The sequence below is a fragment of the Peromyscus maniculatus genome, chromosome 3, assembly GCF_049852395.1.
Source record: "Peromyscus maniculatus bairdii isolate BWxNUB_F1_BW_parent chromosome 3, HU_Pman_BW_mat_3.1, whole genome shotgun sequence".
In the NCBI taxonomy this organism is placed as follows: Eukaryota; Metazoa; Chordata; class Mammalia; order Rodentia; family Cricetidae; genus Peromyscus; species Peromyscus maniculatus.
In genome coordinates, this window is record NC_134854.1 from 168,012,108 (window position 1) to 168,037,965 (window position 25,858).

A 25,858-nucleotide genomic window follows, 5' to 3' on the forward strand; every position below is an offset into this window, starting at 1 on the left:
TATGATGGTATTTAGGAAAAAGTGTAACCCATTTACTTTGTACTAACCCTGTACAGTGTGTCTTTTGGAGAATAAAAGTGTATGTTTTTCATACTTGGACCATCCAGTGGCATTGAATGGGGAATAGAGGCCTTCCTGAAGTCACACTGCAGAAGCTGCCGTGGTAGACAGCTGTCTGTTGTGCAGATGTGTGGGGCTTCCAGGACCAAGAGGCTTCATGGGAGCAAGGTGTATGGACTGGACTTCTCCTCCTTTGTCCCTTGGTTGACTTTCCTTCGTTTTACTCATTTTAGAGTGCCGTGGAATGAATTTCATTACCACTAAATCCTTGCTCTTATGTCACACCCTGAGATGCTCTCCACGGGGCAGGGCCCTCTTACTGACCTTGCAGATGAGAGTCTATGGCTCCATTGCTCTCTGTGGACAAAACCCTTGTCTGCATACTTCAGTGCATTGTGCTTAGTTTTTTTTTCTTTTTGATACAGGGTCTTACTGTGTATCCCTCGCTAACCTGGAACTCACAGAAATCCACCTGCCTCTACTTCCTGGGTGCTGGGATTAAAGACATGCACCGCCATGCCAGGCTGCATGTGTTTAATTTAGTGTTATTGCTTCCATATCTACCTGGCACACTTTGCATTTATGTAGGAGGGGACATGCATAATTAGTGCTCAAAGGACTGTCAGAGCTAGCGTGTGTGGACAGTGCAAGTTTGCGAGATATTAAAGAGTGCAGTGATGGAATATAGCAGGGTTGTTCAACACTCACAGGCCATTGCTCTCCTGGGACTTCTTTCTTTCCAGTGGGAGATGGGTGCCCTGATCTTGAGGGAGAGTAATGCCCATAGCTGGTTTTCACCCTTTACAAAAGGGCACAGAGTGAAACTGGTTGTAGAAGGAAGCCTTCTGAGAAGGCCATCTTTGTTTCTTGAGGAAGCCGAACACCAAGCGAGCCTGCTCATCTGAATTTCTCTCAAATAAAAAGTTCCTGCTCTCAGATCAGAAATTATGTTTTCAATTAGATGTCTGAGTTAAATGCATCTTTGGGGATTGTAATCTAGATTCTTTGACATCTGTTTAAAAGATCAGGGAATAATCCTGAGGCAAAGACAGTTAAACCTGGATCTTTTTCTTACTTTTATTTCATTTCCACAATGTAAAAAGTGGTGAGCTACAGGCCGAACTGCATCCTGACCCCAAAGACAGAGTACTGTCTTCACTCCAGGCTTGTGGTTTCTGGTTGTCCATGGTCTCAGGATGAACATCCAGGACCGAATGTTTGCAGCCAGCACAGCTGTCCTGACAGAGGTTCATACAAGGAAAAAGAGTCATGCTGGGCTAACGTTACAGAGGGCAGGAGGAGCTGGAGTGCCGTGTTCTATGGAAGTGGTGATGCTCTGTAGCTTTTGCTATGAGCCTTTTAAACATTGTAGAAAAGCCACAGCTCTTGAAATATGAATCCTCTTCCCCCTCTTCTGAAGCCCAGGACATTACGGCAATGATAGTCATAACAAATTAGTCTATTTTTGGAACTATTACTCTGCAGGGTTCTTTACAGAACTAGGAGTCAGTTCATGGTTTGTCTGCAGTAATGTTAGCCCTCCAATCAGGATTTGTGGTAGCTACGTGCACGTATCAGGAAATGACAGATACACGGTGTATGGCTAAACTGTGTGGATACTATAAGCACACTTGTGACAGAAGTCTAGGTAAGCCAGATGTGGGGCCTCCTGTTTCAATAAGGACCCCTCAAACTAGTAGAAATCAGCATGGTAACAGGATAGCGTGTTAGCTTGTCAAGACAGACATAGTCAGCTTCTTGGGCAAGGGAAGGCTTTCATGTTTAGTAATGTAGTTAGCTGCATTTCACAAATAGCTTGTGTTTTAAGGAAGACACTGGGAACCATGCAGAGGGCCGTGACACAGCTGCCAGGGTGTTGAGGGAAGGCCCACAAGTCCAGTGAACTTGACCTTGACTTTTTAAAGTATTGGTTAAAATGGCCATTGAAAGTCCTTTTCTACCTTTCTATTTCTTATAAAGAAGTAAGAGGAAGCCCCTGTTCAGAGTGTCTGTCTTCATTTTTATTCATAAAGTTCATCTAATGTTTTATGAACTTGAATGAAGTCTGGGAATGTGAATGGCTGGTTACTATCATAGTAGCCTTGGAGCTGGGGAGGTGACTGGTCAGTACAGTGTTGACAGAGCAGGAGCAGCATCTCGACTGGTTGTGGCAGCATGCACCTGCAGTCTCAGCACTTCGGAGGCAGGGGGAGAATCCTGTCAGCCAGTGAGCCAGCCTGTTATGCTGAGTGGGTGAGCTCTAGGTTCAGTGAGAAACTCTCTCAGAAAACAGGGTGGAGGGAGGCTAAGGGAGATGCTTGGCATTGCCCTCTGGCCTCTGCACATATGTGGATCCTAGAGTCGTCTTCCTCGTTTGATCAGTGTTTAACCTGTTTTATGTGCATTCCTGTTGAAGTCATCTTGCTTACTGTGTACTGTTGATATATTAGCCCTGGCCCAGCTGGCAGCAGTGTTAGTGTCTGAACGAACCTGGTGTCAGTATTTTGTACTTTAACCTGCTGGCACTAATGAACACAAGACAGCCCCTGAGCTCAGTGCATAGGGACCTCAAGGGCCACCATAAACAGTGACAGTCGTCAATAACATACACAAAAATACAAAAGCACAGTGTTGAAAAGATCATGGAAATGTTGGTTGTTCACAGTGCCACCATGGAAACAAGAATGTCACTTTCTCCTAAAGTTTAGGCCACACCACATTTTCTTTTTGTTAGAGATTGGTTAAAATAAAATGTGTTTTCTCTATGTGGATGTGTGCACGTGTGCTCACAGAAACCAGAAGCGAGTGTCATCGCCTGGACCTGGAGTTAAGGAGATGGTGAGCCACCTGGCATGGGTCCTAACTTAGGTCCGCTGCAGGAGCTGCACACGCTGGTAACTGCCCAGCCCTCTCCTCTCTCCAGCCCCTGTACTCAGCATTTTCATCAGTTTGTTTCTTTGGTTTCTTTTTTTTTAAAAGAAGCTTCTGATGTGTTGACTTGCAATTGCAAATACATTTCCTGAGCAGACGGTCATAGGAGGACTCTGTGGTGGTCTGGGAGGACTGAGGGGGCTGCTGGTGCCTTGTGTTTTGTTCCTCACTTTTACCATTTTGTGTTGGTGGAAGTACTCTTTAAGGGTCTCATGCTTCCTTATCCTCTTACGCTTTAAAAATCTGATCTTTACTTCAGCTTTGCAACCTGAAAACGTTAGCTGTTCCTTACCTCAGTTTACACACAGTCAGTGTAGAGTGTCATGAAGCCTAATCAGAAGGCATGTTTCAAATTTATCAGAATATTTCTCTAGGTTATGGATACATTACTGTGTGGCCTTTTCTGTACTCAGCCAGTTCTTAATATTTGCATTGTTAATATTACCATTTTAAAACCATATTGAAGGGCTGGGGAGGTGTAATGCAGTGGTAGAGCATTTACTAACACACGCATCAAGTTTGAGTCCCAACTTTGATAAAACTAGCAATTAAGCATATATCCAATGGTTTATTATGGTTTGTTTTCACATATATAATTTTTATTTTTATTTTTTGACAACTGATTTTACTTTGTAGCTTGGACTGGCCTGGTACTTACTAAGTGCCCTGGATTGGCAAAGGCAAACATCAGTGCTCATGGTTTTTGGAGCTCAGCGACTCCTGCAGTGGTGTGTGTGTGTGTGTGTGTGTGTGTGTGTGTGTGTGTGTGTGTGTGTGTGTGTTAGTTAACATCTTAAGTAGGGGTTGATCTTCAGAAGGTCGCTAACCAAGGTCTATGTGGTGCGCTTGGTGGTGGGCAAGTCTTTTGCTGGAAGAGTTGCCTTTCCACGTTTAAAGTGGGGTGTATTCTTCTTTAGCTTGATGGCCTTGCCAGTTAGAAGGAGTGGTCTTAACGGGGAAAATAGGTTTATTTAAAACAGTTATTTTCAGACATTCAATGACAGGTGGTTTTTCTTGGAATTACAGATAAATAGTTCCTTTTTCCCAGAGAGTTCAGTTGCCTTAAGAGTCAGGCTCTATTCCTCACCCTTCCTTTCCTAGTGTTTGGGTTCTGTGGAAGCCAGCATTTCCCTGTTAGGGCAGTCTGCAGAGCACACATTCTGGAGAACACTTCTTTTGTTGTTTTTTGACACTTGTATTTAGTTCTCAGGATTTCTTTTTCCCCCTAAGAAATGGTTTTCTGGGTTTCTGGTCTTTTGGCTTGCCTAATGATGTAAGGAACCCAATCCAGTTCAGTCCAGTGGCATCCTAGAAGTGGGTCCCCTGGCTTTTAGCTTGATGGACAGGAAGAGGCAGGAAGTTGGGCCTGCCTGTGAGCAGGCAGGTGACCGGCAGGAGTTTCAGGCATGGCTGTGCCCCTGACAGAGCATCTGCTCTGCAAGGCTCATTGTGAGGGCAGTTGGTGCAAAGGGGCTTCACCACCATCACTTGCTTAGACAAAATGTCACACACACCCTTTTCCTTTACTATTTAACTTAAAGGCCATTTTGTATTGTATTTATTAAATTCTTTCGTTTGGGGTGGAACTCCAGAACGAGGCAGGCAGCCCTCCTTTCCACTTGCTTTTGTTAGTTTGGAAATGGATCAGCCAGGACCGCCTGAGTTGCAAGCCGCAGCTCCAGGTACGCCTGTTCTTGCTGTTGTGGCAACAGGGTGCTTCCTACAAGAGAGCCAGAAGAAGAAAACCCAGCATGTGCACGTCTTGTGTCAGCAGAGATGTCTGTCAGATACCTTTGTTTTCTTATTAATGATAATTGGCTTATTGTTAGGGAATAAATTTAAGTTACTTTGAGGGGTGGATTACAAGTACAAAAATAATTCCTTCGCTTGTGCTTTTCTCTCCCCACATCCCTTCCCAGGGAAATAAAAAGAGACGTTAATCTAATTTCTTAGCAATAAGTGGGGAAAATAAAGGGCCAACTCCAAGTCACTGAGTCCCTAATTCAGGATACTTCCAGGGTGAAATCTAGCCTGGTGCACTGTGAGCAGGGAGTGACTAGTGATCGGCAGGAGCTCACAGGTGCAGAGCTTAGAAACCCAGCTTCCTGTGAGATGCCTTTATAAACAGTTTTCCTTCAGCTCTGTTGGGATAAACAGATTTCCGGTTTCCATGGTGTGTTTTGGAGATTTCAGCAATGGTTATATCGTGGCAACTTCTGTAATTGTGGTTGCATTATCTCTAAAAGGGAACTTAAAAAGGCTCAACAATTCAAGTTGAGCATTTCATTCAGGCAGGCAGTGGGCAGGGGTGGCTTAGGCTGCCATTTTCTAAAGCTTGAGAAGTTGTGTCCAGACTCTTTGTATTACTGCTTCTGGGGAGCAGAGCTCCGTTCCTGAAGGCAGGCAAGGGTTTGGAGAAGAATCATGTGGGCGGACATAGAAAAAGCGAAGCTGCCGTCTTGCTCTCTGGCATCTTGTGACGGCCTCCTGCTGACCCTGGAGTCTCCCAGCTCCCTTGGGTTCAAAGGGAGATGAGAAGGAGCCTTAGCACAGTGCTTTGTGGGAAAACCTTTTTTACTTTTCTCCTTAAACTGCAACCTGGCAACTGTTCTATCTTTGAGCCTGTACGTGGGTTTTCAGTCTGTATGGTTTTTGCTAAGTGAGGATGTTTCCCATTTGTTAGTCTGTTTACAACTTTTGCTTTTTCTGTAAGAAAGGCTGGGTTTCGGCTGTGGAATGCTTTATCCACATGCTTGTAACATAGTTTTCCAGTTTACCGTTGGTTGAAGCTGTTCCAGGCCAGTTGTCCTCAATGTGCAGTGGTGACTTGCTCTATTTTTTCAGTTTATGGCACAATTTCTGTGGTGATGTTGGCCCTTGTAGATTTGCCCTTAATGCCAAGAGTCAGTGTTATCCCTCGGGTTTCCTCAAACACCAGCTCTGTGCTTGGCCTGTTGTCCTTAGTGAATTTTCACTGTGGTCTGATGCATGCCTTCATATCTACTGTTAATCTAGCATAGCACACATCCCTGTTTTCTTGTGATGCAAACATTACTTTGGTAGTATTCTGTCATGGGAGTGAGCCCTATCATTTCTGTGTGCTTGCACATCTGGGTGTTTTTTTCTTGCTCTAAAGCCATGTCCCTGTATAGCTAGTTTCTTTTGCAGGTAGTGGTGGTGGTGGGGATGTCAAACCCAGGGCCTTGTGCATGTAATGCAGGCACCAAACCTCTGAGGCACACCCCGAACCTGTCTGCGTGCATTTGTGCAGCGAAGCACAGCTGGGAGGTGGAGGGGACGGTCTGGTGGGTACGAGTGGTTGTTTTTGTAGAGGACTCGAGTGTGAGTTTGGTTCCCAGCACCCACACAGTGCTTCACAGCCGGCTGTAACTCCAGATCCACAGGGACCTAAGGCCCTATCTGGCCTTTGGGGGCACCTGGCACATACATGGTGCACACACATATGTGCAGGCAAAATACTCACGCACATAAAAGAAGGTAATGCTAAAAAAACTTTAAGGAAAAAACCACATTTTGACTTTGATAGATTTAGTGTAACTTGTCAGAGGAAATTTTGCTGAGTCAGAGGCTGAAAGTATAGATATAAGATTCCACAGGCTTTCTGAAAGGCCAGATCAGGTGGCTTTTGTTACGCTTGTCTCCTGCTCTTACCAGTAGCCCGTTTAAATTACACTTTAAATGACTTGTTTGGAACTTAAAAAATAGTATCATTAGCTTAGAGTGTGTGTGTGTGTCTAGGACACACACTGACGGCAGATGTCATCCTCTATCACCCTCTACCCACTTTCTATGGCAAGGTCCCTCCCTGGACTTGGAACTCATCTGTCTGGCTGCCACCTGTCTCCACAACTCAGCACTGGCAGGTGCTCATGCTTGTGTGATAGCCTTTTCCTGACTAGCTGCCTTCCCAGACTCTGCATTGGAGGGCAGCTTTGTTTTTAAACAGGGTCTCACAATGCAGCCCTGGCTGGCCTACAATTCACAGAGACTATCTGCCTCTGCCTCCTGAGTACTGGGATTAAAGGCATGTTTTCCTATGCTCCTACCAAATTTTAGTTGTTGAACATTATATATTGAATCTTCTTTGGTCTCTTTAAAAATTAAATATTTATCAACCATTTCTATAGGTATTAATTTAAATGTCATTATTCTATTATGAACACTTCTTGATTTAATTTCCAAATGCACAATAAATTCTGAGAGCTACTCACAAGGCTTTGGTAGAGCCCTGAGCCCAGGAGACAAACTCCTGCATTTACACACTCACATTTTAGGAGTGCTTACAGGGAACAAACAGATTTGTAGTTTTTCAGTTGCTAATCATGCAGTGAAGAAAACCAAGGACAAATAAGACCTTGAAATCACTGGCTTGTAGGTGGTAAAGGAGAGCGCCAGCAGTGGAGATTGAGCACAGAACTTGGTATAGAGGGTTTGAATCTGGTGGTGGGTCCCAGGTTTGTGCTGGGGACGGCAGAGAGAGGAAGCCCATGAAGACCCCAGGTAACACTGTTTTCAGAAAGCACAAGGACATGGTACTGGCAGTCACAGCAGCCTTGGAGCACAGCTAGATCAACATGTCACTGTGCTTACAAACCACACTGTTGGTGATATCATCAGACCCAGGACTTCTGGAAAATTACACCGCATCCACGAGAGAAGATGGTGATACCATGTCACTGGCTGTTTGGATATTGTCCTGAGTTTAGACACTCATGAAGTGTCTCGGGCACCCTGTGTGGTAGATTTCCATTGCTGCTGAAACAGCGGACCCACTGATGCCGATGGGAGCGAAGAAGAGACTGAGGGGCAAGCTGAACAGGAAGCTGCCAGGCCATGCACATTGAACTTTCTAAAAAACCAAAGATCCTGCAAAGCATCTCCCTCTGTAGGGAGGGTGGGGAGAGAAAACACAGAAAGGACTCTGCCCATTGCTGCTTTTTTACCTGTAGATACATCTTCTATAAAATATTTAGAGAAAGGAATTTGGCTTTTTATTTTTATGGTCTTCCTGGTTCCATAATTATGAGATATTCCACTGTTGGCAGATTTTGCAAACAGTACGAATGTATGGAAGTGGTGTCTCGTTTTATAAACCTCTCTGCTGGTGCTCCTGCCAACAGTGTTGCTACCTGACCTGTTTGGGGCCCAGGAACTTCAGTCCTTCAAGGTAGACCCTCTGCGTCTGCACAGAACTTTCTGTGTGTCTTTAATGCTAACTTGAGAAAAATTGGCATGAGTTTTCTGAGAGCTAATGCTTTTGTTGATTTGCCAATTACTTAGAATAGTTGAGAGAGGAAAAAAGTTGCGTTTGTGAGATAGGACACATATTTTTTTTTGTCACAAATAGTTTCTTCTGGTAATCTAATTTCATATCTAAAATAGTTATTTTGTTTGGAATCAATATATATTTCCCAAAAAAGGAAAATTTGAAATTTTAGGGGCTGTAATTTAGTGAAACTTCAGTTATACTAAAAATGTAATATTTGTATAAAATTGAGTTTAACAAGTTGCAAATATTACAGAAAAATATGTAGTTTGGAATTTAAAGGCCACTTATTAATCATTTCTTGCCTATTTTCAAAAATAGGGAATTTTGATACTTTATGGCAACAGATATGCTTAACCCTTTTGTTTCCTTTTAACATGACTAAACTCTAGTCAATACTTCTTAGTAGAAACACCATCTCTGGCCACAGACAGAGGAGAAGATATTTTCTTGGTAGCACAGACTGTCTCCTGTTTTGATGGCTCTCTTCTTCCAGCATTTCAAAGCACAGGTTCACATATATAACATGCTTACTCAGTGTCAAACAGTATTAGAATGTGTGGTCTTTGCTTTGAGACAGCTTAAGAAATCGCTTTGATTTATGAATTTCCAATTTTCTTCAAAAGCAAAAGGAAGATAAGAAAAATGGGTGTGAACTTGCCTGGTCCTGTGTGTGGCTCTGTGGTGTGAGCACACTGGTGTGAACTTGCCTGGTCCTGTGTGTGGCTCTGTGGTGTGAGCACACTGGTGTGAACTTGCCTGGTCCTGTGAGCAGCTCTGTGATGTGAACACATGTTGCCTTCAGAGATGGTGATGCTTTCTTAGTTGTAGACTTTTGGTCTTTCTTTGACTCACCAGTTACCCACTCTTTCTCTCCTCAGCACATACTTGTTCGTTTATGTCCTTTCCTTCACGCCAGGTAGGGCCCACACTGACAGGCTATGAATCTGGGATGGCTGCGCCCTCCCCCAAGCTGTCATTTCTTTGTCCCCAGCCTTGGAGTCACCACCATTATCATTAGAGAATTACGTGTGGTTTCTAAGATAGACAGTTTCGCTTTATTATTTATGGTCATCAACCTTCAGAATAAAAACAGACTTATGTAGCTCAGAGTACAAAAGGCTGTGTACCATGGAGTCTCCTTCCACAGTGTCTGTTGCCTGTCCTCCTCCCAGGAATCTGCCCATGAGAACCGTTTCTGTGAATCTCCCCATGGTCTTTAGTTACATGTAAGTATACCATGTGTTTGTAAGTGTGTGTACACACACACAGAGTGTTCTTCCATTCTTCCTAAGTACATGAGTCACCACATGCCCTTCCGTAATGTGCCTTGCCGCAGGCCGTCTTTCTGTCCTGAGAGGGAGTGGCATATCCTTGCCCTGGAACTGTGTGTATTGGATACTGTTACTGAACACAGAACTCTACTTTGATGATTTAGGGATTCAGCTCTCCCTGTAAGACCTAAACAAGGTAATTACCAAACTCTAGTCGCAGTTTAATGAAAACAGCACTGACTTTTGATTTATCAGTTGATTGACTGGTTGACTGTGGTGCTAGGGATGGAACCCAGAGTCTTTGGATTTGTGCTCCTCCTCCTTCAGCCCAGGTTCTCTTTGCTCCCTACACCCAGGAGCACTGCACACAGTCAGCTTCTTAATTTGGCTGCTTTTGTGCTGGAGACCCAGAAAGCTTGCAGGGTGATGAAGGCACTGTCCTTGTACCCCTTGCTGCCCTAAACATCTGTTTCTTGTATTTTGTTTAGTAATTTGCCTTCTCAGTTTTTCTTTACAGTTACTCTTACATTTTACTAAAAGCAGCAAGGAGAAACCAGGCTGTGCCATCAAGCCTTTGCTCACACACATTTCATACACACACACACACACACACACACACACACACACACACACACACACACGGAAACACATCACTTATAAATGGTTTTCTGCCCATTAGTAGGTTATAGTTCATCTACAATGTCTACCACTCTGTCTAAAGGCAGAAGTCACCTTTATTTTTCAAAATCATGTTCTTCATTTTCCTCTGTGCCCTTCCCAGAAGCACTGTTAGTATTCACGTTTGCGCCAGTTTTCTGTTTGTTGAGCCATTTTTACCTTAAAATGAGGCCTTTTCCCCCAGCATTCTTTCCTTGTCGCTTCATGGAAATGTCCGTATTACAGTACAACAACGCAGAGCTCTTCAGGGTCAGGCTTTTCTCTCTCATCCCGCAGTTCTCGCAGACCCCGCCCATGCTGTCATTCTCATGCCGCCTCTGACTAGTCAGATCTTGTTGAAGACTCCCTTGTAAGGGTGTTTGGCTTGCAACAGTGTGACTGTTCTCCACATTGTCCTCACTGCCTTTCAGTCTTGCTGAGGGCCTGAAAGTATACAGAAAGTGACAACTAGCATTTGACAAGTCAGCCCACCAGACTCACAGTCCTCCTTATGTCTCTGTCTCATGTTCCTTCCCTTTCCCTTGCAAAGATCCCATCAGTTGGATTTGTGGTTCACACTAACTCCAAGCTGGTCACATTCTATCATCGTCCAGGTATAGTTACATTGGAAGTTATATTGGAAGAATGATGACCGGAACCATGTCTTTGGGGGTGAGGTCATTTCAGTTCACTCTGAGTATCAAAGCTGGGATTTTAGAATGTTGAAATACATGAAACCAAATGATAATATTGTGGGCAGAAACACCCAATACAGACTAGTGGCCAAAGCATGAAGAAGTGATTTTTCTTGCTCAGCTACTTTATAATGACTGAAGTGTTAACTATTTGGAGAAACTGTTACAAGTGTGCTCCTGCCACTGGGATTAAACTACAGCAGACTTGGAGAGTGTCCTCACCCCTGGATGAGCCATTAACATTGCAGCATTTATAGAGAAGTTTGTATCCATAATGATTAGAATGTTGTTTTTAGATGTCTTATGTGCACAGGTATTTTTTCTTTCTTTCTCTCTCCTTCTCTCTCTCTCTCTCTCTCTCTCTCTCTCTCTCTCTCTCTCTCTTTTCCTTCCTTCCTTCCTTCCTTCCTTCCTTCCTTCCTTCCTTCCTTCCTTCCTTCCTTCCTTCCTTCCTTCTTCCTTCTTCCTTCCTTCCTTTCTTTCTCTCTCTCTCTTTTTTTCTTTGTCTTTTGTGTGTGTCTATGTATGAGTGCACATGTGTGTATAGGGCAGAAGTTGATATCTGATGTCTTCCTAAATCACATTCTGATTTTGAGATTGCTTGTTTAGCAAGCCCCAGCTCTCCACTCCAGTACTACCAGGTTGTTCTCATGCTCTACAACAGACATTTTACCAGTGAGCCATCCTCACTGCCTGGGGACTCTTTGCTCTGCTGTTGGTTGGCTAAATACCACCCTCTGACCCCTGGTAGGGAGGACTGGAGGTGGTCATCTCTGTACAGGGAGAGAGGTGCAGCTTTCCTTGGACATGGTGACTCTTCCACTACTTCCCCTTCCGTCTCACCTTCTCTTCCCCTTTTCCCCACCCCATTCCTCCCTCTTCCTTCATTCCTTCCGCCATTTTCCTACTACATCTTTGTGTTTTCCTTTTCTAACTTCCATTTCCATCTTTCCCCCTCTGCTTATCTTAAATTAGCTCTAAGCATGTCTTCTCAAGTATCTGCCTTTGAAGAATTTAGCATCCCAAGTGGTGCTAATCTGATGCCGGCAGCTTCACAGGAGGCTTGGTTCTTCCCAGGCTCCTCATGGGGGTGGAGTTGTTCACACCTTAGAACCTGCGTGGATGGATGAGCCTTTGTGCTCAAGGAGGGAGACACAGGCATCACCCTGAATTCCACAGGAGTGAATGTTTTCATCTTTGTCCCTCATTTGCTAACTTATTAATTCCTTACAGTTTGGGTTTAGATATGGATATGGGGTTGTCATGTCTAAATGAAAACCTTTGTAAATTAGCATGTAGGAAAATGAGCTCCTTACTTCTGTGCCTCTGTGAAGAGATTTGGAGTTCTCTGTACAACCCCATCTTTTATTTGTTAGTAAAAGTTTTGGAGGAATTTGCTTTAGTTTCTTCTTTTTGTTGAGGAAGACTCAGCAAGGCCCTTCTAAGCTTGTGCATGAAATGTATGCAGTATGTGGAGGTAGCCATTAGTGGTCAAGGTCATTCAGTCAGGAATCCTGGGAGATTTGCTTTACCATAAGCTGAGGGGACAGTCTTACTGAGGTCACAAACGTAAATGCTTCAACAGCTTTGCAAAGGATGCTTTGCTTCTGTTTGTAGTTCTGCATGATACTTTTAGACTGATCCTTAGATCTGTTATTTCTCACCATTCAATATTTGTCTGAAAATGACATTTTTGAGACCCATGGGAAGATTCCCAGGTTTTCGGTCATGTGGTATTACTTGTCACCAAGTATAAAGAAACCGAAGTGCCAGATGCCTTAAGTCTGCAAGAAGTAGGGAACCCTTTGGGCTCAGCCAGACCTGACACTGTTGTCAGGAAGAAGCTGAGTGTGGTGGCTCAAGCCTGAACCCCAGCACTTGCCAGGCAGAAGGAGGAATGCTGTCAACTTGAAACTGCCTGGGAGACTGCGTAGTGAGTCCTAGATTGTTAACCCAGGCTATCGAGGGAGAACCTGCCTCAAAAACAAAGACCCTGAAGGAATGTCTTGTGTCACAGCTAATGGAAATCATGGAGGTGGTGTTGCACCACATCTCTTTGTTTGGACATGTGTGTGACAGCCTGAGCTTTCCATGCTCTGGTTTACAGTAGGCCAACCTGGGTGGTTCCCTAGACCACAGCGGGACCAAAGCGTGCTCTGCTCCTCAGAGCCTTGAGCTTTTTCATGCTGTCCCTTGTTTTAATCTCTTGCTGGACTCATTTCCTTGTGTGTTGTCTGAAGGTGCATGTGCTGCCTTCTCCTGTGGGGTTGACTTAGTTATTATGACCCGTGGCTTCAGAGAAAATGCTGGTCAAGCCTGCATTGGAAGTATCTCAATGAGACGACGTTAACAAATTCAGTTCCTATTCCTAGACTGAGCCCCACCGAAGAATTTGAAAGGCAACATCGGTTGATTACCTTATCTTAGGTAGAATGTCATGTTTGATTGGCCCACACAATTTCATTGTTTTCTTATTCCTTACCAATCTGTCAATCAAAAGATGGCTGTGCATCATCTGTGTGGCAAAGGGTGCCCTTGCTCTGCCTTGATTAATTTATTAGAAGGGATTCATGTGAGTTTTAGTAGGCTTGACAGTGGCAAAGCATAAAAGAAAAATAATTATTGAAATAATACATATAATATAATATAAAACTAATATACAAATAAACATTGAAAAATAATTTTTAGCCTGGGTGTTGAAGAATGAACCCCCATAGTTATGATAGCTCAGCAAATGTTGCTGTTGATTATACAGCTCCTGATTTACGCTATGTAGTCGCTAGATTTTGAGTCCCCATCACATCTGCCTCTGCAGCATAGGGTAGCCAGGTGACTTGAGTGCTGGGCTGAGGTGCTCTGTGAAGTAGGAGTGCTTCTATTGTGACTCTAATACATTCAGAAGCCCAGGCTCTACAACACTTGTGCTGGGATCTTTCTGGGCATAAGGAAAAAAGAATGGGCATTTCAGGATTACTAAGTGTGATCAAGGTATCTTATTTTCAACAGAAGGAATAATGGAAGACATAAAAGTCCATATATTACTGAATTCTATGTAGAAAACAAACCTGTTTATTGGAGAATAATACTCAAATACTTCCATTTATTTTCTTATTTTTGAGACAGAATCTCACTGTTCGGCTCTGACTTACCTGTCTTTCACTATGTAGACCTAGCTGGCTTCAAACTCACAGAGATCCATTTGCCTTTGTCTCACAATGCCTCCTTCGTTCTCTGCATGCCCATGCTTTAGATGGACTTTTATCTCAAAAAAACAAGCCAACAAATCCATTTTCTTTTTGATGTCACCTGCAGACTCAGTGTTCTGCATGCTACAGGGCATAAAGGAAAAGGTACTGGTTTATTACGATTGTGGAACAAACATGAAGAACAAATTGTGGATTCAATTTCTTTTTCCCTTTCAGGAAAAGCATAAGCAAGAATTGGAAGACATGAGGAAGGCTGGGCACGAGGCACTGAGCATTATTGTGGATGAGTATAAGGTAGGTTCAGGAGGTTCTGCTGACTTTGCAAGCCCCAGGGAAAGCTTTACTCTTGGGTATGCAGAATCACACTCAGGTCATAGACCTCTCCTAGCTGTATGTGTTTGTCAGATCTCTTCACTGTCATAGACCATGACTGAACACACTTACTGGGAGGGAGGGTTGATTTTGGCTCATGGTTTGGAGATTTCCACTCACAGTCTGTTGACTCCTTGCTTTGGACCCAAGATAAAGCTGGGTGTCATGATGGAGTATGTATAGAAGAGATGTCCACATTCTGGCAGCCCAGGAGATGAAGGACAGGAAGGGTCTTAGAAGGACATGTCCTCAGGGACCTACTTCCTCCAGTTGCTTCCCCTAAATATTGAGAGGTTAGACCACCATGGTTAGTCATTTTCCAGGTCTCATCATCTGACACCAAGGTTTTAACATATGAGCCTTTGTGGGACAGTTCAGATCCAGACCATACCGTATTTGGTGAATAAACCACTGAGTGAAGTAGGTGGCCATTGAAAGTGTACTCAATGATTACAGAGTTATGCTAAATATTGTGTTGTATTTGTGAGACTCAAAATATTTGAGACTATTGGCAGGTGAAGTCTAATGTAAAATAGTATATAATTAATTAATTAGCTAGTTGCCATAGTGTCTTTACCTCTGATGTGGATTTACCTGTTATAGGAAAAATATTAAGATATTAAATAACTTTGAAAACATTATATACTTTGCTTTCTTCTTTTAAATTAGCTAGATCTATTTGTGTATAATTAAGTAGTAACAGGTTATGGTAATGCCCTATCAGTGATATATAGTATTGGTATGTAGTTCACCAATGGATAGCTACAGATATCCTAAAACTGGAGTTACAGATAGTTGTAAGCAGCCATGTGGGAGCTGAGAATTGAGCCCACGTCCCCAGGCTCTTCACTGCTGAGCCATCTCTCCAGTATTCCTTTTCCCACAGCATTCCTTTTTCAACAAGCATGTTTGTATCATTCTCAACACTCATAGTTTTGAAATGTTCTTTGCAAATGTCATTTTTGAAGGAACATGACTGAGACCTGCTTGTTACATCTACTTCTCTACTGTTGTCACGGTTTAATATTCAAGGAGGTCTTAAAGTTCCAGTGTGCTCCATCGTGATTTAATGAAAAGTGTTGGGAATTAATCAAATGGCCTACAGAGTGGCACTGAATTTGTCGTATCCTGGATAATGAGTTTCTATTCAGATAGCATAAATTTGTTCCCATGAACTGCTGTGTGGCTGTGTCCACATGCCACTCTCCTCACTGACTCTTTGGTAAGCTCCATCCCAGCACAAGGGAGTTGAGTACACTGAGGAGGAACAGCTCAGATACGTTGGGACTGTAGCATCTTTCCAGCAGGTGCTTTAGAAACAGGCTGTGTAGACAGGCTGCGCTGTAGCTCTTCCTCTGAGATTGGAACATTAGAGAGCTATGATTCTTAACTGTGGTGTGCTCTGCCCCTCTGAGATATTCTCACCAGTATCCTTTAAAGCTTCATTCTGTTCCCTTCTCACCTAACTTTGCTATTATGTTTACCCCTTCTTTCCCCATTGAGTCTGGTCTGTGTGGCCAGCCAGTCTTGGGATTGGGCCTGCTCTGGTGCATGGTCAGCCCGCCAGCCTGCCATCATTGGAGAAGAGTCTCTCCCTCTCCCAGCAGCTATCAGATGCTAACTGCTTCTCAGCTGGAGAGATTGCATGTCCACCATTCCTCTCTGCTGGGATTCTCTCTGCCAGATTTAGGACACAGTCTCTGCGAGTTCTTACCCCTTCTGCACTGTTGTGTCCAGAAAACAATTTCCTTAAAGTCGTCCACCCCATCTGGCTTTTAACATCTTTGCAACCCCCTTTTCATGAAGATTCCTGAGCCTTGGGTTAAGGAGTGCGATGTGAATGCTGGGTTAGGGCTGAATATTCCAGTCTTTTGTTCTGTTTATTGACCAGTTCAGGAGATGGGGTGGGGGGTGGGGGTGTATTAGCATGGCTTCTTTATCTGCTACTGCTCAGGTGAGATGTCACTTTTTAAAATGTCCAAATGAAGCAACCTGTAGTTTTTTTTTTCTTTTTCTGTTTTGTTTGGTTTTGTTTAACCTAATATAGAAATAAGCCATGCTATGCCATGAACTTTTCTTTAAGAAGAGAAAGTTCTGATCCACTCTGCAACATTCCTGGATTTATGAAATGAGAGGAATTTAGTTCTTGTGATCCTGAGAATATATTCAAGCCAATTCCATGTTTTAATGACTTTAAGGTTTAAAGTCATATTATATTAATAAGCTGGATATTCTATTTTATGCTGTCTATGGAGATTCTGCATAATATTGTAGACATTTATTATAAGGAATGTTTCATAGTGACCACAATTTGTACCTTGTGGCTAAGTGCTCCTAGTAGTAGACCTGATGGCCCAAGAGCAGAGGCTTTATAATCAGATGTGTATATTAGAGCTGGACTCTGTTGTTGACTCCTGTGATCTTGAGGCAGCTTCTCTGATTATGACATTTATTGTCTTCAATATACAAGGAGTAAGGATGCCTCATGGTCATGGGATATTGTACACATGCTGAACAAACCTATCACATAGGTAATAAGCCCTAGCAGATAGATGCTGGCTAGTGTGTTCAGCATGTCAGTTTCCCAGCTGACATGTGAGTGTCCTTTCGTTGTTTTATGACTGACGACTCTCTTTTACTTCTGTAATAGGGTGGTACAGATTTTTGTTGCAAACCTTTCAGAAAGACTCACTTGAGAACAGGAGATGGTGGCCTAGTCCAGCCTGTAATCCTTTTGGGCTCCTATTTAAAAACCAACATTCTTTTATTCATTTAGAAACTCAGTAGTTCACCAGGGCATGAGAAAGACACAGGAAGGTCTGTTACAGAACAGAAGAAAACCAACTGGAAAGACTAGTGTACTGAATATGTGGATTCCCCCATAGTGTCTACTGAGTTTTGTATATTTTCCTTTTATGCACTGATTTTTTTTAACATAACGTAATTATCTTTATTTATTTATTTTACATCCTCACTGCAGTTTCCCCTCCCTCCTCTCTTTCCATTCCCTCCCCCTACCTCCCCTCTACACCCCTATCCACTTCTCTGTTTTTGTTCAGAAAGGGGCAGGCCTCCCACAGGGATCAACAAAACATGACAATATCAAGTTATGGTGAGACTAAGCACCTCCCCTTGTGTTAAGGCGGGGGAAGGCAATACAGTATGAGGAATATGTTCCCAAGAGCCAGCTAAATCATTAGGAATATCCCCAGCTCCCACTGCTAGGAGTCCCACAAGTAGATCAAGCTACAGAACTGTCATATATATGTAGAATGCCTAGGTTGGTCCCATGCAGGCTCCCTGGCTGTTGGTCCAGACTTTGTGAGCTCCTGTGAGCCCAGGTTAGTTGTTTCTATGGGTTCCCTTGTGATGTGCTTGACCCCTCTGCCTTCCTCTCTACAGCAGGATTCCCTGAGCTTGGCCCAGTGCTTGGCTGTAGGTCTCTGCATCTGTTTCTATCAATTACTGAATGAAGGCTCTCTGATGACAGTTAGGGTAGTCACCAATCAGATCACAGGAGATGGCCGGTTCAGTATCCACTATTGCTAGGAGTCTTAGCTGGGGTTATCTTTGTAGATTCCTGGGAGCTTTACTTGTACCAGGTTTCCACCTGACCCTGAACTGCCCACCCCCACCCCACCCCCTGCCACTTCCAGTCGTCTCTTTCAGCACTGTCCCCCTCCATCCATTCCCCTAACCTGATCCCTCATATTCCCATCCCCACTTGTGCCCCCCAGTCAACCCAGGAGATTTTTTTCTATTTCCCTTTCTCAGGGAGATCCATGCATCCTGCTTTGGGCCCTCCTTGTTACCTAGCCTCTCTGGGTCTGTGGAGTGCAGCATGATTATCCTTTATTTTATAGCTAATATCCACTTGTGAGCGAGTACATACCATGTTTGTCTTTCTGGTTCTGGGTTACCTCCGTCAGGATGATTTTTTTTTTTTTTCCTGGTTCCATCCATTTGCCTTCAAATTTCCTGATGTCATTGTTTTTAACATCTGAGTAATGCTCCATTGTGTAAGTGTAACACATTATCTTTATCCATTCTTTGGTTGAGGGTTATCTATGTTGTTTCCAGGTTCTGGCTATTATATGCACTGATTTTGAATGTCTTTTTTTCTCAGGATTTAGCACAGTGAAGCAAATGTAAATCCTGAAAGGCCCTAGGGTCTGGTGCCTGAGATTGCTGAGCACAAGCAGCAGGAGAGCTTTTCTTCATTTGCTTATTTTATAGTCTTGGAATCCTAATTTCTGATGTGATTGCTGCCTCAGGACCAGTAGTTCTGAGAAGCACAGGACCTTTGCTGGAGACACTGATCAGAGTGTCTGCCTTTCCTGACATAGGTAGTTATATCACAGTAGGGGTTTTTGTTTTAAGGTGACCTTAGCAATTATTTACGGATCAGAGTACTGTAACTTTTGGTTCTCAGATTTCAAAGGGCATGATAAATACCTTGTGTTGCTTGTCAGAGACACGTGTGCTAGGGTAGGTATCTTCCCAGGAAACTAGACCAGTAGGTGTAGCTAGGGCCTGTGTCTTTATTTCAAAGTTTGAACATTATTCTGCTTCCCCAAAGGGCTTGTAAGCCATGACTATTTGCATCTCCTTGTCTGTCACTGTGTTCAGCTTCAGCCTGTTGTTGCTATTTCCCATGTTTTTATCCCGTTATTGACTGAGCCTTAAGGCTCTGTATCCACTTGTTCGTACACATGATTTTCCAGTGAAACTACATATAAGAGAGATGAGATAAACTCAGGGAAAGTGAGTGAGTATATGGAGGACTGTTCCTTGTTCTTGAAAGTTAAGGGGAAAACCAAGAAAATTTGAGTTTTAATTGTAACTAAGCAAATAGGATTTGACTTAAAAACAAACAAACAAACAAACAAACAAACTCCAGCCTTGTGTTTCTGGAGTCAGAGAGCTCTTTGTGGAGGAGGGTCAGTATAAGAGCCCAGGGAGAACCATAGAAAGCCATGTGTGGAAAAAGTATGGCATGTTTACTGACCTAGTGGTGTCTTCTTGACTTCTCTAAAGAGAAAGCACCTTCTGCAGAGACACTTGCTTTCTGGTGTTCTTTACCAAGTTTCTCCTCATGCCTCAGTCCAGCTAGCACGGTGCCCATCAATACTTGAGGTAAAGTAATTTTCAGTGCTAACTCTCCTTCAAAAATGGCTTTTATTTTTGCCCTAAATAACTTTTGGGAAGAATTTTCCAAGGAAGCACTTAGTTGACTCAGTGTGTTGAAATCCAGCTTCTAGCTTGCTTTAATAGTGAGGGGATGTTCTCAAGACACTTAGTCAAACATGTTGCTTTTATTTTATCTCACTTGAAGCTCACTCAGTTCATTAGAAAATTCCAACTTGACACAAGATCTGAACATGTTGTTTTGCTTAAAATTTTTGTTTTGCTACTGTATAGAGGGTATTTTTTCAATTGCAGCCCTGCCCTTTCCCACAATTTTTTTTTTGTTTTTAACTAAAACCTAGCATAGTATTTACTTAAAGATCATTTAGTAAAAGGCTTTTTTTTTTTTTTGCCGTTCTTAAATATGGACTTAGAATTTTATTCTGTAGAGGCATTTATAAGTTGTTCTCTTGTCTAGTTCACCTTACCTAATTTTGGAATTAAATTACACTCTTTTGCTGTTGTTTAAATAAAATATTTAGGGGAAGTGAGATATCTCAGTGGTTTGCATCCTATCTAAACAAATAAATTAAATATCTTTTAATTAGAAGGTTTAGGCTTTTGGAAGATCACATTGGACCAAAGTGTTAAAACCTTGAATTTTTACCTGCTCGGTGAGTTAAAATACCAAGTAGAGTTTAGTTTTTTATTTATTCACAGATCATGCCTAACAAGTTATAACTGTAAAGATGTGTTGTATTTTTTGGCATATTTATGTGTGGCTCTACATTTTTGGTTTTTTTTGTGAAATGAAAATTAGATGCTGGCCAAATATCAGGGGAGGGTACCTTTTCCTTCCCCATTTTATTGTTGACATACACTTGGCCAAGAAGCATACATTTACGAAACTCATTTTTTGGCTGGGTGTGGGAGCGCACAGGAGCTAAAGAAGGACACTTGTTGAATTCCAGGCCAGGCTGAGATGCATAGTAAATTCAGAGCCAATTTGGACTACTTACTGAAATCCTCTATCAGAACAAATGTACAAATCAACAAGCCAATCAACCAGCCAGTAAGCCAATCCACCAATTGACCAACCAACCAATCAATCAACCAACCAACCCACCAATTAAACCAACCAAACAACCTACCAATTAACCAACCAACCAACCTACCAATTAAACCAACCAAACAACCCACCAACTAACCAACCAACCAGTCAACCAACCAATCACCCACCCAACCAACCAACCAACCCACCCACCAGTTGACCAATCAACAACCCAGCCAGCCAACAAACGAACAAACCAACCAAACAACCAACCAACCGATCAACCAAGCAACCAGCCAGTCAACCAACCCATCAGTTAACCAACCAACCAACAACTCACCAGTTGACCACACAGCCAACGAACAAACCAACCAACCAACCAACCAGCTAGCTAGCCAACTAGCCAACAAGTCAACCAATCAACTGATCAACCAAACAACCACCAACCAACCAGCCAGTTTACCCTGACCTTATAGTATCTACACACTTGAAGATGTCTTCTCCACAGGCACATAGTGCCGCTTTTCTCTCTGTTTGTGAAGCTTAACTCCAAGGATATCTTTAGTTCTATATAATCCAGAAACCAAGGTCTACTCCTTACTGAGTATATGAATAGTACTTGTAAACACTGGGCTATTGAATGAGAAAACAGTACATGTGCAGATTCTTTTTCTCATGATTAGAATATTGTGATGATCCCCACTCCCTTCATTATTCAGGCACTGAGTGAGATGCACTGAAGTTGAGGCACAGGAGTTTCTCCTACTTACAGTGGGAAAGTGGTTCTGGAATAATCTCAATTCAATCTTGAGTATCCCAGTTTCCCATAGTAACTAAACCATGTTTTTTGTGGAAGCATTAGTCTTTTGCTTTTTTTTTTTTTTTTTTTTTTTTTTTTTTTTTTTTTTAAGTTTGCATATGCCTTAAATTCCTTTGGTAAGCATTGCATTGAATTGTAGCAAATCAGTGTCAGTTACGTGCCAGCCTCGAGAATCACATGATTGCTGCATCCATTTTTCCAGAGCCTCTACTGGCTGGTAGTACTGCATTTGAGCTCTTGAGATGACTGTGCCTTTTAGTAAGGGAGAGCATATTGCATTTAGGAGACTTTTTCCCAGGGTGTACAGTTACTCCATATTATATAAAGTTCTTTTCCAACTGGAGAAACAACTTTGTTTTCTCTTTGTTGGGTAATTTCCATTGATTAGATGTTTCTGGGTCTTCATCCAAAGATGGGAAAAGTAAAATTTAAGATACTTTTATTTGAATCTCACCATTCTGTTAGCCCAAAGGTATGAAATAAATTTATAGCTTTTAGTTATTTGATTGAGCATGGACTCTCATAAATTCCAAGTTTTATCATGTGATCTGATTTTTCCTGGACACTAATGTTGTTTGCTGTTGCCAGCAAAGTTTGGCCCAGCAGCCTGCTGCTTGATATGAGTGACTGGATTGGGACTCAGGCCTTGGCCTGTCCTCCCTCGTCCCTCCCACCAGACTCAACCTCACTGGAAGTTTGAGGAAGGTTGAGTACTTGAGAATGGCTCTTCTGTGCCTCTGAGTTTATAGAGCTGAGCCAGAACTCCACATGCCAGGCTATTCTTGTGGTTTTTCTAGTCAGGCCAAAACCGTAAGACACTGGGAACATTGGAAGAAAGCTTGTTCTATTATAGATTATGGCTTTGCCTATGTTGTTGGTAAGTAGCAGCCTGGTAATAGGGCAGGAGGGAGACTTCTGGATGAAGACACAGATCTTCTTACTCTCTCCTTCCTCTCTCCCCCATGTCCTCCTCCCTTCCCCGTTCCCTCCCTCCTCCCTCTTCCTTCACTGTATAGCAGATCTCCAGGAAGAACACCCAATATAATACACTTGAGAATGAGCCAGAGTTACTTGCCATTTGTCCCCTGAGTGCACAGCACCTGCTTCCCCCACACTGCCTTCCCTTTACAAATCACAATGTTCACGTTAAGGTCCTTTTAACCTTTTATGATCAGTACTGTTCAGTGTTAAGCATTTGATCTGATCATTGTCAGTCTTATTCTACCAGCTAGGATAGATTGCCAATTTCTGCTTATTACCCTGAAAATTCTGTTAGTGACTTGGAAGGACAGTGAATCCACAGGTACTGCTCCCCCTTTCCTTATTTACATGGTTGAGGCCTGGCATGTTCTGATGGAGTGGACAGCCTGAACCCAAGCTGATCCAACAGTGTCCATCTCTGCTCATACTGTAAGAGAAGGGACTGCACAGTGGCATCTGTAAAAATGTGTTTCCTGGCAACCTTGACCAGTGTCATGTGTCAGTCATGCCATCCCTGAGCTCTCACTAGGGCAGGTCTGTGGAGACTGAAGACTCAGAAAGTGCCTGAGAAGCAGTGATTGGGATGGACGAAGAGTGAACATGTTTGTAGCATAGATTTATTTATTCATTTGTCATCAACATCCCATTTAGTGTGATGGGACAGATGCCATGGTTGTTGCCAGCAGAGAAAAACTGATGAGAGTTAACATTCTTACTCTAAATTGAATTCCTAAGTATGGGAGAGGGTATGCTTATAGACATCTCTATAAAGACAGCCATCTACAAGAGTCTATTTTTCTTTTAAACTTCCTGCCTGTTTGACAGATATAGAGAGAAGTGATTAAATTTGTTCTTTCTTGTGTAATAGGCTCTTAGGACAGATAACAGAGATGTAATGAACCAAGAAACTCTTTAACTGTCTGTCCTGTTTCTAACTAGTGTGTAGCCTACTGTCAAGATCAGAAAGGCTGAGTTGTATTTTAGTTCTTATTTTCTAGCTAACTTTCTGTGTATTCCCAGTGTGAGAACATGAACTTTTCTATACAATTGTATATTATTGAAGGATTAGTCTTAATAAAGCTACTGTTTTTTTAGACATACTAACATACACAATGAATAATTTGGAAAATTTGAAAACAGGTGACTATCTTTTTAGAACTTAATATCTCTATGTCTGATCGGGTTGCTTTGTAGCAGTAAGAAGGAATTTCAGTGGAAGAGTAATCCGTGACTCCACTCTACTCCCATTATCAGCAATCAGCACATTTTGGTTTCGTGATTTTGTGGGATGTCCATGTGCCGCTCCCCCATCTAGGAAATCTGTTGGTAAAGACCAGCTAGGGTTGATGGCAAGGCTGTCAGGCCAGCTCACACTATTTAATAGTGAGATTCTTCCATCCTAGTTAGTGACAGTCTGGTTTAGTCATGTGAGTGTTGAGTGACGGTGTGGCCACCACTTCTCTGTGGCCTGCTCCTCAACCCTGGGGAAGCTTCAGTTCTGGGGAAGTAATCCTTGACTTCTAAGAGTCTTAAGTCAGCAGGTCTTAAGAATTTCAGATATTGGCCTTCATGCAGTCCCTTCTGTCCTGTGTTGTTGCCTTACAACTCTAAACAACCTGTGGACGTGTCTGGTAACTTTGCTCCTCATAATTAAATTAAGACATCCAGGCAGGTGTGTCTCTGGTGCTGATCTAATGAGTTGGTTTGAGTCCAGCCTCTCAACAATCAGTGTTGATAAGGTTCCATGTGAGGAACTATTTCTTCTCTCCTGAGAGACCTATACTTGAAGAGTTGATCCCACCAAATTGGAAAAAAAAAGTAATGATTTTAAATCTAGCAACTACTATAAGTAAGGCTGACACCAGTTTGTGTCAAGGAGTCTATTTGATGTATATAGAGTGAGGAATTTAAAACACAAAACAGTCAGGAAATTGTCAGAGTAGTTCCATTTCAGAGCATCATCAATAAGAAGAGTGAAGACACCACCATTATAAAAGAGCATCATCACCAAAGGGAGGTTCTGTAGTTCTTCCCAGTTACCACTGCTGATGGCAGAGACATAGGCACCATGTTGATACATGCAGGTAAACAGATGGAGGAGGAGTTATAGTAAGAGCCAGGTCCTCCTGTCCTGATGTAGGGCTTGCTTCTGCTTGGGACGTTCAGACCTGTCCATTCCAGCGTCATAGCTGACCCCCCAATGCCTTCTCCTCTCTGTTTCAGGCTTCCTGTACTAGTAACCAAGTACTTCATTTAATCCTCTGAGGACTCATGAGGAGGGAGGCTGTTTAGGCAGAAATCGATCTTGCTTTCCTTTCTTTGTTCTTTCAACTGAAACCATAGTAGTGATTCAAGTCACAAGGAATAAGGCTGTGGCATCAGAGAGGGAGGCTGGTCCATGTGGCAGCTTTTCAAAAGGTTGAAGTATCTGGAAGGCAGACATGCACAGCCTCTGTGCTGTGCTTAATTTTAGAAACTTCTTAATTTTAATGTGTTGTCCATGGCACAAAAGAAATTTTCACTGGGAGACTTCTGTGGTGTTTGAGGTAACAGCTCTTATGTTACTAGAATCCTGTAATGGCAAGGCCAGCAGGAACCATTCCCTCTGTCCTGAAGGTTTTCTTTGGCTTTCACAGCCTCCAAAGCACTTTATAACATGGCTAGACTGTATTGAATTTCCGCTAAGATCGACGCCCATCAGCTAACATTTCTCTTTTGAATTGTGCATAAATGCAGCACTGGTCCTCTGTCTACAGAAAAGCCTGAATGCCAGCACCTTTCCACACACCCAAAATGGTAACAGACATTGCCTGCAGCCTCTGTGTGACCTTGCTGGCATTGTTCTTTAAAAAAAAAAAAAAAGGAAGAATGGAGAAGTCTTTGATGTCTCAATTGAGAGTTAAAAAACTTAGACAATAGTTTTTCCTTTTCTTTTTCATTTTTATCAAATGAAATAGATCTGTTGTGGACATGGGGTGTTCACTCCTGACATGAGTCCTCTTTTCTTCTCCCCAGAGGTTGAGCACATGGGGTCTGGATGGCCTTTTCCTGACTGGGTCATAGGGACTGCATGTTTGAACTTGAATCAGGAGCCAGAATGAATTGGAAATCTTAAATCCAGACTGAAGCCCTTGTTCCATGCCGTTATCTGTAAAGACTGTTACAGAAGACAAGTTAGGAATGTTAATATTGATGTACCTTCTCTGACTTAAGATCCATGAGCGTTTCACCTGGAAAGACAGTTGTTGTTTTATACAGTAACACAGGAAGCCAGGCCCACAAGTGGGTGCGTGAGTACTGAGGCACTGACCACCCCAGTGTGGAGTAACTGAGGAGGTCCGTCAGGGTCTCCCGCCTGTACTGCCCCCCCTCTGCTTGTCTGCATTCGCCTCCACTC

At 42.8% G+C, this 25,858-nt stretch overlaps 1 protein-coding gene across 8 annotated transcripts in view; it reads left to right on the top strand.

Annotated features, from left to right (window-relative positions):
* Ccdc91 (coiled-coil domain containing 91) overlaps positions 1–25,858 on the top strand; it is a 177,217-nt gene that overhangs the window by 68,527 nt on the left and 82,832 nt on the right. For all 8 annotated transcript variants that reach the window (XM_006986659.4, XM_042274374.2, XM_016005181.3 and 5 more), the window contains one exon: positions 14,327–14,404. In XM_006986659.4, coding sequence (XP_006986721.1) covers positions 14,327–14,404 — 78 coding nt within the window. The remainder of the gene's footprint in view (positions 1–14,326; positions 14,405–25,858) is intronic.